The sequence below is a fragment of the Tachyglossus aculeatus genome, chromosome X1, assembly GCF_015852505.1.
Source record: "Tachyglossus aculeatus isolate mTacAcu1 chromosome X1, mTacAcu1.pri, whole genome shotgun sequence".
NCBI lineage: Eukaryota > Metazoa > Chordata > Mammalia > Monotremata > Tachyglossidae > Tachyglossus > Tachyglossus aculeatus.
The window spans coordinates 86605057-86620079 of NC_052101.1; the positions used below are offsets into that span (position 1 = coordinate 86605057).

The 15023-nt window shown below is 47.2% G+C and overlaps 1 protein-coding gene across 3 annotated transcripts in view; it reads right to left on the bottom strand.

Moving 5' to 3' along the window:
* Positions 1-323: 323 nt before the first annotated feature.
* SMPD3 (sphingomyelin phosphodiesterase 3) overlaps positions 324-15023 on the bottom strand; it is a 170288-nt gene continuing 155588 nt past the window's right edge. For all 3 annotated transcript variants that reach the window (XM_038772346.1, XM_038772343.1, XM_038772345.1), the window contains 3 exons: positions 14821-14884; positions 5412-5574; positions 324-3061 (listed from right to left, as the gene is read on the bottom strand). In XM_038772346.1, coding sequence (XP_038628274.1) covers positions 2960-3061; positions 5412-5574; positions 14821-14884 — 329 coding nt within the window. In that variant the 3' untranslated portion in view covers positions 324-2959. The remainder of the gene's footprint in view (positions 3062-5411; positions 5575-14820; positions 14885-15023) is intronic.

The window sequence follows — 15023 nt, forward strand, 5'->3', positions numbered from 1 at the left end:
GGCGGGGGATGGGGATCCTCCTCCACTCAAACTCAGCAGTGGTGAAAGGAGCAGAGCTCCATTGCCGGGTAAAGGGCTAAGGCGTCTTTGGATACATGCTTTGGCCACCGTCTGACGTCCTTCCCGTCTGCAGAGCGATGGGTCTCAACACTCCCGTTCTCTTTGCTCTGGGGTGGCCTGCTCCAGCATCTCCCTCCCATTGTCCTCAACTCTTCCAACAGCTCACGGCATCAGAAGGCACAGGGTTGATGCACTAAAACAAGAAGGACTTGCACAGGGGGATTGTGGGTAGCCCCTTCCCCCCCACCCCTCCCCATCCCCAGCCTGGCCATGGGTTGTGTTGGGGTTGTAAGACAGTCGTGAGTAAGGGCTTGGGGTGCTGTGGGTGAAGAACAATCACTTTATCCGGAGTGATCACCAAAAATCCCCAAGAGAGTCTAAATCAATGAAACGACGGGCCTCAAAATTGGGAACATCCCATCCCCACCTGTCTCCAGGGCAGAGGAATGGGCCCAACTGTTTCTTTCAGAGACTGCGAGTCCCCAGTTTCAACTGGAAATCATTTGGATGGAGACAGCTTGAGGGCAGAGGTCACAAGCCCGACTGGCAGTGAGTCCCCCACGGAGCAGGTGTCAGCATGGGAGCAGGGCCTTGGCCCCCAGGCTCCAGCTGCTCTGGGAATGGGGTCTCAGCCTGATCTGCACGTGTAGGACAAAGATGGGCAATCCTGCCCCTCGGGGTTAATCTGCTCAGCCCCAATCACGCCTCTAGGCGTTGCGTGCTGAGCAGCCTGAAACGGACAAACGGCGCAGAGCCTGAGCAAGAGAGAAAGCAGGGTTGGGGGGTGATGTGTTAAGGATGGATTTTGCTGAGACCCCCGGAAAGGCAAGCAGCTGGTAAAGTCATTTGCCTGCAGAGCTCCCTGCGTGTGTGTGTGTGTGTGTGTGTGTGTGTGTGCGCGCTCGTGCACATGTTCATCTCACACCTACCATGCATGAGTACACACACACACCCATGGCCCACCTGTGCAGACAGGCAGGCCGACGCAGAGGAGTTCGAGGGCCACCAGCCCCGGGAGCTAGTGTTGGACACCAGCAAGCCTGTGCTCAGGTCCTGTCTCAGCCACAGGGGACAGGCTTTGGCTGTGAGCTTGGTGTTGCCAAAACAGCCCTCAAGCTGGCGTATGGTCTGGCGGGTTTGGAGGATTAAAGCTCGCTGGGCAGGCCGGGTGGTTCCCGCCCGAGCCTCGCCCCCCCCTTCACCAGCTGCACCGCGACCGCCTGTAGGAAGGAAGGAGGTAAAAGTTGAGCGACAGGGAGTGAAAGGGTGGGAAGGGGTGTTGAATAGAGGCCGGAGCCAATCGGCAGTCACCCCTCTGCTCAAAGTCAGGCAGCCTCATTCTGGAGAAAATGTTCTCTCTGAGGAAGTAGCTGCTTCCCTGCTGGAAATCCACAGCAGGGCAATCTGCCTGTGGGGCTGTCCTGGCCGGGACCCTCTGCGGCCGCCTCCTCCGGCCCCAGCCGGGCTCGTGAGGTAGGAACCATCAGCCCACCAGGCATGTGAGTAAACCGAGGCACAGAGCAGGAAAGCCATTTGCTCTGAATCGCCCAGTGATGCGCAGGACAGAGATGGCGGATCCTGCCTCTTGCCAGTATGGTCTCTGGGGAGAGTTCGCTGGGGCGATGGCTCAGAGACCAGAGCGGGCTGGTGTCAGGGAGAGCCTAAGCCCATTCTTGCAGGGAGAAGAGAAGCCATCGATTTGGCCAGAAGAAAATGAAACAGCAAGCTCCAACGGAGAAGTCGTACGATTGTTCTTGTTACTATTCCCATCCAGAAGGCCTCTCCCTCTCCCGGTATCAGTTCTCCTTCTGTCACCTCTCCTCCTCCTTTCAGGAGGAAAACGGTATCCACCTTCTGACTTTGTCCTTGCCACGCACTGGGTGCGCTGAAGCAGCAGCTCAGCTTCTCTCTGCTGTAACTAGCCCTATTAGGAGCCATCTGTCACAAACGATTTCAGGGCCGTCCTACCGAGCGAGGGGGCAATGTCAATGGCAGGCTGTTAGCCGGGCGGCCCGAAGGGCTGGAAATGGACACCAGATATTGCCAAAGGGAATCATCTCCCATTACAAAGAAGAGCGAAGCATTATGTGGTATAGAGCAAGCCCAGAGTTGGACTGCTTTTCTCTCTAAATCTAATGGCCCATGAATTTGGGACCCTGAAAAGGAACACAGTATTTTTCCTAGAAATTGGATCGAAGTGTCATTGTTGTTGTCTTAAAAGTCCCACTGCACAGATAGAAAATTGGCTCAGCCTCAGAATGGATTTCTTTGGCTCGTTTCTCATCACATTTTGAATTCTTACTCTAGTCTTACTCCACAGCTATCTTAATGGCTATTTCACCTCCAGAGGGTGCATGCAGTCCGAGCACATGCGTGAGCACAGACAAGCCACAACGACATTAGCAGGCTAAAAGAAACGAAGAAACCCAAAACAGACGCATCAGTCAGCGTTGTAAATAGGTAGTCAAAGAAACGATACCAAACCCGTTAAGCAGCACTAACGCACAGACGGATTACAAACTAAATTGTGCTGTATAGTAGTAGGAAAAAAAAACATATTTCGTGAGGATGACACTGGGTCAAAGGAACTGGGCTCCCTCCCCCCCCGCCCGATCTTTGTGGCTCCCGTCAGCCCACAGTGAAGACTGTAGAGACAAAAGGCAACTCCAACAGGGGCTCCAGTTTGGAGTATCACAATCCCTCCCCTTACATATGGCCCCCAGGGGGAGATCCATTGCACTCTTGGGAGAGATTTATGATGCTGCCGATGGAGGTGTGAGGGGGGACGGAGGTCTCCTACAGAGCCAGGTCTCCTCTTCTTCAGTCTTGTGTATGTGGCACCTGAACAGTCCTCTGTGGCCCAAGGATGTGGGTCTGGCTGTCTTCAGGCTCTGCTGTCTCACGGGTCCTCCTCCCCTGGGGACACCATCAAGCGCATCGCCACAGGCAAGTGGTCTGTCAGACCTGATAACTGGGTAATGAAGCTGAACTCCTCCACCTCCTGCAGCATGGAAACCAAGGGGAAGAGCAAGAGGGATAAATGCCAGCTGAAGCAATAAGAGGGATTCATATTAGCCTGTAGGAAAGACTTCTCGCCAGTGAGGAGGGCCTTTAGAGACTGCTGTGGGGGACAAAGCAGGGGTGGGGAAAACTCCCTCTCCTAGAGACAGAGGGAATTCCGTTAGCTGGAGGCCCCTGACAGGCCACGGGACTGTGACGGAAAGGCGAGACCATGATGAATGCCTGACGTTACACTTCCTACCTAGCCACGCCTTCCCCTCAGCCACCGCATCACTCCCTTGGTAAGGAAAACCTGTAATGCTGTACTCACCCCTTGTCCTCTGCTGCACACATACACACAGACCATCTCTGCTGCGCCCCACTTCTGCTGCAGCTCTCACTGCCGGAAGAATGTTTCCTAATTCCCTAACAGCATTCCAGCCGCCAGAGTGCAGCCATGTGTTCGGGCAGAACCAATCGCATATGTTTACTTGCTTTTGATTTGTTCATCCACTTGTGTGTACTATTTATACAGTTCTCAAGGTCTGTAACTATGTTTATTCAAAAATATGCGTATGCTTGGTTTCCCCATTGGATTGTAAGCACCTCTAGGGCAACATCATTCCCAACACAGAGAAGCAGTGTAGCTTAGTGAAAAGAGCCCGGGCTTGGGAGTCAGAGGTCATGGGTTCTAATACCAACTTCGCCACTTGTCAGTTGTATGACTTTGGGCAAGTCACTTAACTTATCTGTGCCTCAGTTAACTCATCTGGAAAATGGGGATTAAGATTGTGAGCCTCACTTGGAACAATCTGATTACCTTGTGTCCCCCCCAGCGCTTAGAACAGTGCTTGACGCATAGTAAGTGCTTAACACATACCATCATCATCAACATCATTCACACTGCTGTGTACGGACCACCATATTAGGCGTTTGAGAGGGTACGATAAAAGTAAAAGACATGGTCCCTGCCTTCAAAGATCTTACAATCTAGGGTAGGGGTCAGACCTTCTGTTTCTTCTGTAGGCTCCTAAGGGCCCAGTACAGTGTTCCACTCACGGGGGACACCCAGCAGCTGACTTAGAACTGGGGCAGAACAGGGGAATGTAACTCTAATCCATGGAAATAAATATTGTCAATACTGATACGGGTTTGAATGGCAGAGAGTTTCCCATGGAGACAAGCTGGAGGGGAGATCCAGGAGAAGTCTCCAGGGAGCAAAGGCCAGTCAGTGGCGCTCTGAGCTCTTTGGAGCCAGAATGCCGTGTTACAGAAGGGGAAGTTTCTATTCCTATCACAAGGTAGGAGTTTCTGGGTGGCCCAGTGTCAGCCGCTTTGCCAAGCGGGTGTGTGTAGAAATCACCAGCAGCCAGCAGTGGGTAACAGTGTTTGGATTAGGCAGCTCTCAGTAGAGGGAGCAATCCACCAGTGGTATTTAAGGAGGGCTTCAACTATCCTGTCTCTGGGCTGGCTACAGGGGAGAGTGACCAGATCTAGGAGAGACTGTCCTGGGGCCTAGAAATATATTCATTGCTCCCTTCAAGAATATTTCCTAAGCACCCACTGTGTGCAGAAACAGGATTGACATTATAAATAATAATGCTAACAGCCACTTCAGAAAGAAATTCTTCATTTGCACTCAGAACCCTGCCTTTGGAGATCTCAAAGCACTTAAAATCCTTTGTGGGCAGGTAGGATGGCTCATTTCCTTCTTGCAAATGGAAAAACTGAGGGACAGCAAGGTTAAGTGTCTAAGCACAGTCATGAAGCAAAGTTAGTGAATTCAGTAACCAGGTCTTCCATTTCTCACACCAATATTTTCCCTGAAGGTGGGCTGCCTGCTTTCAACCACTTATTTTGTCATTTTACATTCTGAATTTGGAATCTGTCTGAAGCATTCATTCATTCTATCGCATTTATTAAGCACTTACTGTGTGCAGAGCACTCTGCTTAGCCCTCCCAAAGAAAGACTTGGAAATAACATGGAGGCCAAATGGGGGGCAAAACGTGAATCTCTGGTTACAAGAGCCTTGTAGATAAAGACCAGAAATTTACCAAACCCACAACATTTTTTAACCTGCCCCCAGCTTCCAGCTGACATTATCTAGAGAGTAGAAATAAGAAACATCACAACCTTAATTTCTAGCCCATGGAAATGTTCCCTGGGCTTGGGTGCAGGACACCCAGATACCAATAAGCCTGGGTTCCATCATCACCGACCTCATCAAAGCCATGTCAATGTCAGTCTTTCCCTGCCAACCCCTCCCCTCCCAGCCACCCACTCCTGACAGACACCTGTTTCCCACCAGCCCACCCTGAGTACCCAATCATTTTCCTCTTTAGAAACTCACTGCTTTCCATTCCAGGTAGAGGCCTTCCTCCGTGTAGAGCATGTAATCAATCCTTCTGCCACTCCCTTTTGCCAAATTCTTTCTCCCCTTCTGATTCGGTCCATGGTTCTTACTGGTGGGATACACGATGTAATCTTTTCTCCCTTCGTCACTTTCCAGGACCCTGGTTCACACAAACAAGAAAATTACCAGTAGACCAACTCTTGGCTCACAGGCAAAGAATTGCAGCATCACCGACTCTGGGTAGACGAGAAGGGGGAGTACAAAGGAGGGCCCCATCTTTTGGAAACGGATTCCAACCTGGGCATCAGGAGGAAGCTTAAAGCAGGCTCCCGGGGACCCGTCATTGCTTGTTAAAAGATGGATGGCCTCATCTGGGCCAGAGTAAGCCTCTGTTTGCAACGAGAACTCTGGGGATGTAGTCTTTGCTACTGGGACTAAAATGAAGTTTGGAGTGTGTGAAAGCACATGAATTTCCAAGGCAGGAAATGGGACAGTTAGACACTTAAAGATGACTACTGGGCTGTGTGTGTGTGTATTATTCTTATATTACGAAGCATCGCCACTGTAGGTGAAATTTATGTGTGGGATTGGCTGAAAAGGCTGGTGCAGGACTCAGCCCCAAGCACACCACAGACACAGAAACAGGCTCCCGTTGTGGGGATTTATTTACTGTTCATCTAGTGCTATTTCCAATTTTGCCTCTTGCTCTCATAATCATCTTTAAAGCTTTGGCATGGAAAAAAACTGCTCGTTTTTTGATTGCAGCATGCTAGAAATGAAGTGATTTGACCCAACTCCATATAATCTCTACTCGCCTGATGGATAGCTTTTCAATCAGTCAATCAATCAATGGTATTTATCGAGTGTTTACCGATTAGCACTGTACTAAGCGCTTGGGAGAGTACGATACAATTATACGATACAAGAGCTCAGAGGATTTTTATATGTATTTCTTCCCTGATCCTTGCACCAACCCCAGGCCAGAAACAGGGGCAGTGGTTACTTTCTCTACTTCATGAGTAGGGAATTTGGGTCATGTAAAGTGAGGGGCTATAAAATGACTTTCCAAACTGCAGTGAGTTAGCTGCAGGAGCTTGGACTGGAACTGAGGTCTTTGCAGCCTGAGAAGCAGTGTAGCTTAATGGAAAGAGCACAGGCTTGGGAGTCAGAGGTTGTGGGTTCAAATCCTGGCTCCACCACTTGTCAGCTGGGTGACTTTGGGCAAGTCACTTAACTTCTCTGTGCCTCAATGACCTCACCTGTAAAACGGGGATTAAGACTGTGAGCCCCACGTGGGAGAACCAATAATCTTGTATCTACCCCAGAGCTTAAAACAGTGCTCTGCACCCAGTAAGCACTCAATAAATACGATTGAATGAATGCACTCGGTTCCCCTGTCTACTCCTCCTGGGACACACTCCACCAGCATCTCTCAAAGCAGCGAAACATCTTTAGGATTGGACCATCTCCTTTCAGATTCCAAGTCAAATGTTAGGCCACAAAAACATAAATAATGCCATACTGTATTAGACCGATGATCCACTCAGCCTGGGCTTCTGTCTCTGACAGTGGCTATAAAGAATGCTTTTGTGACAACAGTATGAATATCCTGCCTCGTGATTATGATTAGCCCATCTAACACCCTAAACTCTTTCCTCTAATAAGTTGGCAGGGGCCTTTGGTTCAATACCTAGTTAACCCATCTTGAGTCATCAAATACCCTTCCCTTACTTTCTTCAAAAAACTCATTTATTGAACTCTCAGACATGAGTTGATCTTGAAGCCATTGATATTTTTTGCTTTCAAAACTTCTGTGGTACAAATTCAAAATGTTGTGTGCAAAGACGTTTCCTTTCAGAGTAGGCAGAAATCCAGTCTCAATATATGAGTGAGATGATGATTTTAAATACATTAAGAACTAACGGGGCAGGGGGAGCTTGTACAAAAACAAAATGGCACCAGGCTGTTGCCGCTAAAAACGATGAGGGTGGCAGAACTGTTTTTAAATTACACACTAGGGGAAAGCCAGTGAGACTGGAAAGGCATGAGACTTAGATTAACTCAACCTCCAGGAGGGAGGTGGCTCAGGATAATTGGAGTGTTTGGGGCGTGGGGGGAATAGAAGGAAATCAGCATGGTCTAGTAGAAAGAGCATGAGCCTAGGAGTCAGAGCACCTGCATTCTAATCCTAGCTCTGCCAATTGCTTGCTGAGTGACCTTGGGCAAGTCTTTAACTTCTCTGTGCCTCAGTTACCTCATCTGTAAAACAGGGATTAAATCCTCCTCCCTCCAATTTAGACCGGAAGACCCATTGGGCCATGTGACCGTGTCCAACCTTATAAACTATCTATCCCAGTGCTTAGAATGGTGTTTGACACATAGCACTTCACAAATACCATATTTTTTTTAAAGGAAATAAAATTGAGTATTTGAGTAAAACGATGAGGGCAGGTAACACTGCCCACCAAATAGGGAAACTGGAAACCATGAAAATGGGCAAAATATATTGAATGAATGCTTCTACACTGATGCTAGAAACCTAACAAATAAAATGGATGCATTGGAAACTTGGCAGCTAGTGAGGATGTAACTAGATTCTCCGAGGTTTCGAAGCAGTGAGGCCCAGTGGATAAAGCACAGGCCTAGGAGTCAGAGCATCTGGGTTCTAATCCCAGCTCTGCCAATTGCCTGCTGTGTGACCTTGGACAAGTCATTTAACTTCTCTGTGCCTCAGTTTCCTCAACTGCAAAATGGGGATTAAATACCTGTTGTCCCTCCTTCTCCTTTATAAACTCTACATGAAGGACCAGGATGAACACACGGACAGGACGATGGCACTGAAGGTGACCAGAAGGCCAATGATGGTAGCACAAAAATCTTCCCCAATAAGAGGAGCCCCTAAGGCAAACCTTCAGATAGGAATCCCACACTTAACACAAATATCACAGGAGGCACACACTATAGACCAGCTGACCAGGAGGGCACAAAGTAAGCGCTCAATAAATACCATTGAATGAATGAATGAGGAGGGAAAAGAGCAGGGCGTGTTGGATAAAACTGCAGAAACCGTGAAACTAGGGCACACAGCAATAATGGGAAACTTCAGATGGCCTGACATAACTTGGCTGAATAACTCATCAGGAAGAGAAATGGAGGTAAATTTTTCGATTAGGATAAATGACTGATTTCTGGGATAGCTAGTCATAGAATCAATGAGGCGAGGTAATTGATTCCATTTAATTCTGATGCAGAAGGTGTCTGTAGGAGAGTCATTCTGCAAGAGCAGCCACAACTTGATTATATGAGGGAGCTTATATGAGGGAGCTTATATGAGGGAGGGGAGAAGGAAAAAGTAAAAAACAAACCCAACACACAAGAATATTCTACTTTAGAAAAGAAAACTATGAAAAAAAATCCAGACTCTAGTTGGGATAAAGTTGAAAAGAAAGGGTGAAGAAACAAGTAACGCACCTCCTGAAATCATAGAGGCTTTATAAAACACAGTTTCGGATGCCTAGGTAAAATCATCATCATCATCATCAATCGTATTTATTGAGCGCTTACTGTGTGCAGAGCACCGTACTAAGCGCTTGGGAAGTACAAATTGGCAACATATAGAGACAGTCCCTACCCAACAGTGGGCTCACAGTCTAAAATGGGGACCACAGAAAAATTACAGCCAAGTGACCAAACAGAAACCACACAGCTTAACTGGTGGGGTAGAAGATGTCATCAGAATGCTAAAGGCATCTTTTTAAAAGTAGAAATCTCATTTGAGTGAGAATGGGGAAGTCTACAAAAGAAGGGCAGGGCAGGTATGAACAGGAAAATAGGCAGGGTAAAAAAGGAGTTTATAGTGTACCCTGAAAGGGATGTCAACACAAGTAACAAAAGATTCTTCAAATATAACAAGAGCAGGAAACCAGATAGGGAAGCAGTGGGGCCACTTCAAGATGGTAGAGAAAAAGATGCTTTCGGGAACAAAAAGGAGATAGCTGAGGGGCTTAATAAATTCTTTACTTTGGCTTTACTGAGCAAGATGTTAGAGAGATTCCTACGTCCAAGCTTTTTTTTGTAAAAACAGGCCACAGAAACTGGATCAAATTGTGATGACCATACAGGATGTTTAGATGTAAGTTACTCTGGCTGGGTGGCAGCCACCCAAGAGTTCTGAAGGAGCTGGATGAGGAAAGGTCAGAACTCCTGACAATAGTGTGTAACCTTCTGTTACAAATTACCACAGGCCTGGAGCTGAAGATGGTAGATTGCCAGTGTAATGCCCATCTACAGGAAGAGTTCCAGAAGAAATGCTGGCAATTACAGTCCTGGTAAATTAGTATAAACTGGGATGTACAAGTCCTTTAGGAAAACACAACCTGATAAGGGAAATTCAATATGGTCTCTGTGAGGGGAAATCATGTCTAGTTAATAATAATAATGATGATGGTATTTGTTAAGTGCTTACTATGTGCCAAGCACTGTTTCTTCAGTGGGATGAATAAGTAAATGGATAGAGGGATACCAGTGGACATGATATATTTAGATTTTCCAAAGGCCTTCGATAAGGACCCCCCCCTCCCAACCCAAATGCTTTTAAAAAATCTGAATCATAGATGAAGGGAATGCTTGGTCTTGGATAGAAGACCGGTTAAAAGATAGAGAACAAGAGTTAGGTACACGTGGCCACTTTTCAGGATAGACAAGTACGAAATGAGGAGTCTTCCAGGGATCAGTGCTAGGGTTTTGTTTGATGTTTTCATAAATGTTCTGGAAGGGGGACTGTGGTCTTCTGGGTGGTAAAATGCCATGCAGATGGGAATAAAAAAACTACAGGAAGACTCATTTTATAAACTGAGTCCATGTCCCTGATCATTCACCCTTCACTATGTTCTCAGGACCATGATATCCTTCCTAAGATGTAGCGACCAGAATCCTATGCAATATTACATGGTGAAAGTCCATGGCTTTAACTGATGGTACAACTATTTTATTTTGGCTTATTTTCTTTTCGATTGAAGGAGACTGGGCTGCAAAGCAGGCAATTATTTTCTCATATTTCAGGCATGGAAAGGAGACCTCTTCCCGTCCAGTATACCTCACACTTCTTGCTAATCAAATTCCATAAAAAAAGTTAAACATGAAATATTAGGAGTGATAAGCCCTAAAGGACACAATAGCTGCAAAGAGCCGTTGATGCTCTCTTGAGGGCTCAGATAGATTCACATTGGAGACACTGGGGCAGAAGAAAAGACAAGCGACACGGAACCGCACTTCAGTGGAATCTGTTCATTTAGAGACAAATTAAAAATAAGGGCTTGAAAATGGGACAACGAGAAAACACGGGTTTCTACAAGTAGCTCTTTACCAATCTTTAAAGATAAATATCCCAATAACATTTAGAACATCATTAAACTTCCAAAATAGGAATCCATTACAGGCCATTTGCCTTCCATAATTAATTGCAGCATCAGTGAGTCGATAGTTGCTGATAAGCCAGGGTGAAGAGTCATTTTTAATCATCACTTCATAAAAGATGATTTTTGGGTACAGGATGAAGCCTCAGACAGTCTATAATCGAATTAATTGCTTCAAATCAGCTGAAGAGAGAGACAGCTCTGTTTCTATGTCATTTCCATCTAAATTGGTGCTACTGTTGGTCACTCAGATGGATGTCCTATTTAAAAGTCTCACTTAGATTCAAGATAGCAATTTGGTGGTGATAGAATTGTCTCTACTTTAAAAATGATCAGCTTGTATTAAACCGGGTGAACCTTGCTACCGATCTAATTGGTGGCTGAAAGCCTCAGGTATTGCTCCAAGAGAAATCAGTTTATGCAAAAATTGGGGGGTGCTTCAGCATCAGAGCCTCAGGGAACTCTGCCCAGTGACAGCTAGTTTACCTGTCCCAAATGATGGACAGTGGAGCTGGCAGCCAACTGCTCTAAAATCGATGGAGACATGATGGTCTGCTGCTCAGTCAGGGTGCCAAACTCGCTGGAGCAGTTTATAGCGCTTATGAAAGGAACTAACAGCATTATTGATGGTTTTCTAATGAAAGACAAGCCTCCTTGGCTATCTCCATCGACTTGTCTGAAGCATTTAACCTAGGGGCCCATTTTCTTTTATTAATAGACCGGAGGAGATTGGTGTCTTTGGGTTCTATCCAGCGCAACCCAGGCCAAAACAAACCCAGTGATAACTGTGTGGTTTTATGTTTCCACCAGATATGATTACTGAAGGGGTTTCCATCAGGATCTATTTTAGCTACAAACTCATTTTCCATTTCCATTAAAGAAACAGAATGAATGGCTGGAAGCTTATTAGCAGCATCTCCTCTCTGCTGAGGGAACGGGTTCCTTTTGTTCTACGGACTGGCTGATGAATGTGCCCCCACTATGGGACAAGGCTCTTGGAAACCCCAATTCTTGGATGCCATTGGCACACAGACTGAGCGGATCATAGGCTCAATGACAACGACGAGGGGCATTGTTTTCTTTGTTGTTCTAATTTGGACTGTTCCTCAACAACAACTCTCTCCTCGACCCCCTCCAGTCTGGCTTCCGTCCCCTTCATTCCACGGAAACTGCACTCTCAAAGGTCACCAATGACCTCCTGCTTGCCAAATCCAACGGCTCATACTCTGTCCTAATCCTCCTCGACCTCTCAGCTGCCTTTGACACTGTGGACCACCCCCTTCTCCTCAACACGTTATCTGACCTTGGCTTCACAGACTCCGTCCTCTCCTGGTTCTCCTCTTATCTCTCCGGTCGTTCTTTCTCAGTCTCTTTTGCAGGCTCCTCCTCCCCCTCCCATCCTCTTACTGTGGGGGTTCCCCAAGGTTCAGTGCTTGGTCCCCTTCTGTTCTCAATCTACACTCACTCCCTTGGTGACCTCATTCGCTCCCACGGCTTCAACTATCATCTCTACGCTGATGACACCCAGATCTACATCTCTGCCCCTGCTCTCTCCCCCTCCCTCCAGGCTCGCATCTCCTCCTGCCTTCAGGACATCTCCATCTGGATGTCCGCCCACCACCTAAAGCTCAACATGTCGAAGACTGAGCTCCTTGTCTTCCCTCCCAAACCTTGTCCTCTCCCTGACTTTCCCATCTCTGTTGACGGCACTACCATCCTTCCCGTCTCACAAGCCCGCAACCTTGGTGTCATCCTCGACTCCGCTCTCTCATTCACCCCTCACATCCAAGCCGTCACCAAAACCTGCCGGTCTCAGCTCCGCAACATTGCCAAGATCCGCCCTTTCCTCTCCATCCAAACCGCTACCCTGCTAATTCAAGCTCTCATCCTATCCCGTATGGACTACTGCACTAGCCTTCTCTCTGATCTCCCATCCTCGTGTCTCTCTCCACTTCAATCCATACTTCATGCTGCTGCCCGGATTATCTTTGTCCAGAAACGCTCTGGACATATTACTCCCCTCCTCAAAAACCTCCAATGGCTACCGATCAATCTGCGCATCAAGCAGAAACTCCTCACCCTGGGCTTCAAGGCTCTCCATCACCTTGCCCCCTCCTACCTCACCTCCCTTCTCTCCTTCTACTGCCCAGCCCGCACCCTCCGCTCCTCCACCACTAATCTCCTCACTGTACCTCGCTCTCGCCTGTCCCGCCATCGACCCCCGGCCCACGTCATCCCCCGGGCCTGGAATGCCCTCCCTCTGCCCCTCCGCCAAGCTAGCTCTCTTCCTCCCTTCAAGGCCCTGCTGAGAGCTCACCTCCTCCAGGAGGCCTTCCCAGACTGAGCCCCTTCTTTCCTCTCCCCCTCGTCCCCCTCTCCATCCCCCCGTCTTACCTCCTTCCCTTCCCCACAGCACCTGTATATATGTATATATGGTTGTACATATTTATTACTCTATTTATTTATTTATTTATTTATTTTACTTGTACATTTCTATCCTACTTATTTTATTTTGTTGGTATGTTTGGTTCTGTTCTCTGTCTCCCCCTTTTAGACTGTGAGCCCACTGTTGGGTAGGGACTGTCTCTATGTGATGCCAATTTGTACTTCCCAAGCGCTTAGTACAGTGCTCTGCACATAGTAAGCGCTCAATAAATACGATTGATTGATTGATTGATTGACTGCCTTTTCGCCTGCAGGCCACATGACTAACTGTGGCAGGAATCATGAAGACCCACCCTCTTTAGTGAGAAGAAATATCACGGGACCACTTGCACCCAGTAAAGGGATAAAATTCCTGCTAGGAAAGCCAAAGGGTTTGGTGCCTTTGCAAAGCGGCGTCAACCTCCTTTGGAACAAGCCTCAGTCCTGGTCTGCTGAGATTTTTTATGCCATACTCTCCTTGGTTTGTGATGCAAATTTGCATCCTAAATTGTGGCCGAAAAATGAGGACCCAAGAGAGGGCTCTGTGCAGGCACAGTTCCCAAATCCCCGTATTGGAGACTTTCCAAACTAGGAAGATGCACTGAGCTTATCTGAAGGATGCAGGTCTGTCGGGCACCAGTTATTGCCCAAGCAGACAGTGCTAAATTTGTTCAGTTTTACTAGGAAGAATGGTAGGAAGTTGGCCGCAACAAATGCTGACTCGCTGGCTTGGGCTCAGAACTGATTTGGCCCATGGTGTTGAGGGATTTTTCATTTGACTTCAGTTAGTTGGAATTAAATAGATTTGGCTTTCACTAAGGATCTTGGGAGCCCTCTCCACACGGGTAACTGCCTTCTGCTTTCCATTGTGTTTTTCCAGATGTAGCCGATACATACACATTTGAGCCGTTAGCAAGACTCCTAAGGGCTGGGGTTCAACTTCAAGTTTGTTCTGATTTCCTAGATCCTGCTTCCTCCAATTCCCAACCCTCCCACTCACTCTCTGTTCGTCTAATTGGTCATCGATGTAGAGATACTTTCAGTTACATCCCTCTTTTGGATTTTAGGCCCGTCCTTTCCCCTGCAGCAGAAGTTCTCAACTGTGGTCGCTGTTTTCAAGTTTGAAGAGGTTTCCAGGCTATACACAGGGGTGTGACTGGTATTTATTTTATTTGGTTTATGTTTTGTTTTGTTTGTCTCCCCCTTCTAGACTGTGAGCCTGCTGTTGGATAGGGACCATCTCTATATGTTGCCAACAACATACTTCCCAAGCACTTAGTACAGTGCTCTGCACACAGTAAGTGCTCAATAAATACGATTGAATGAATGAATGAATGGTGTCAGTGGAACTTAATTTGGCCCTGTGCAGGTCCAAAGCAAATCGAAGAGAAATTTTCTCATGCCTTCAGAATGTCCCCATGAGATGTGAATGCTTGAAGTTATAAAACAATCCTCCCAAAATAAGCGACTGATATCTCCTAGTGGGCCAGGACAAATTTCAGCTTCCCAGGGACTGGCAAAACAATGTGTTGGATGGGAAAAGCAAGAGACAGAGTCAGGTGGCTTACTTTTGCAGGTTGTCTGGGGTGCACACTTCTTCATCGTAGAGTCCTTCTGGGTCTAACAAGGTACCTGAGAACATAGGGGATTACAACCCACATTGAGTCAGTCTCTTTAACACAGAAGAGGAGTGTAAATTGCACTGGGAGACCAAAGACAAACTTTTTTTTAAAACCACAGGTGCATGAAACTCTGCACATTTGCACCCTGG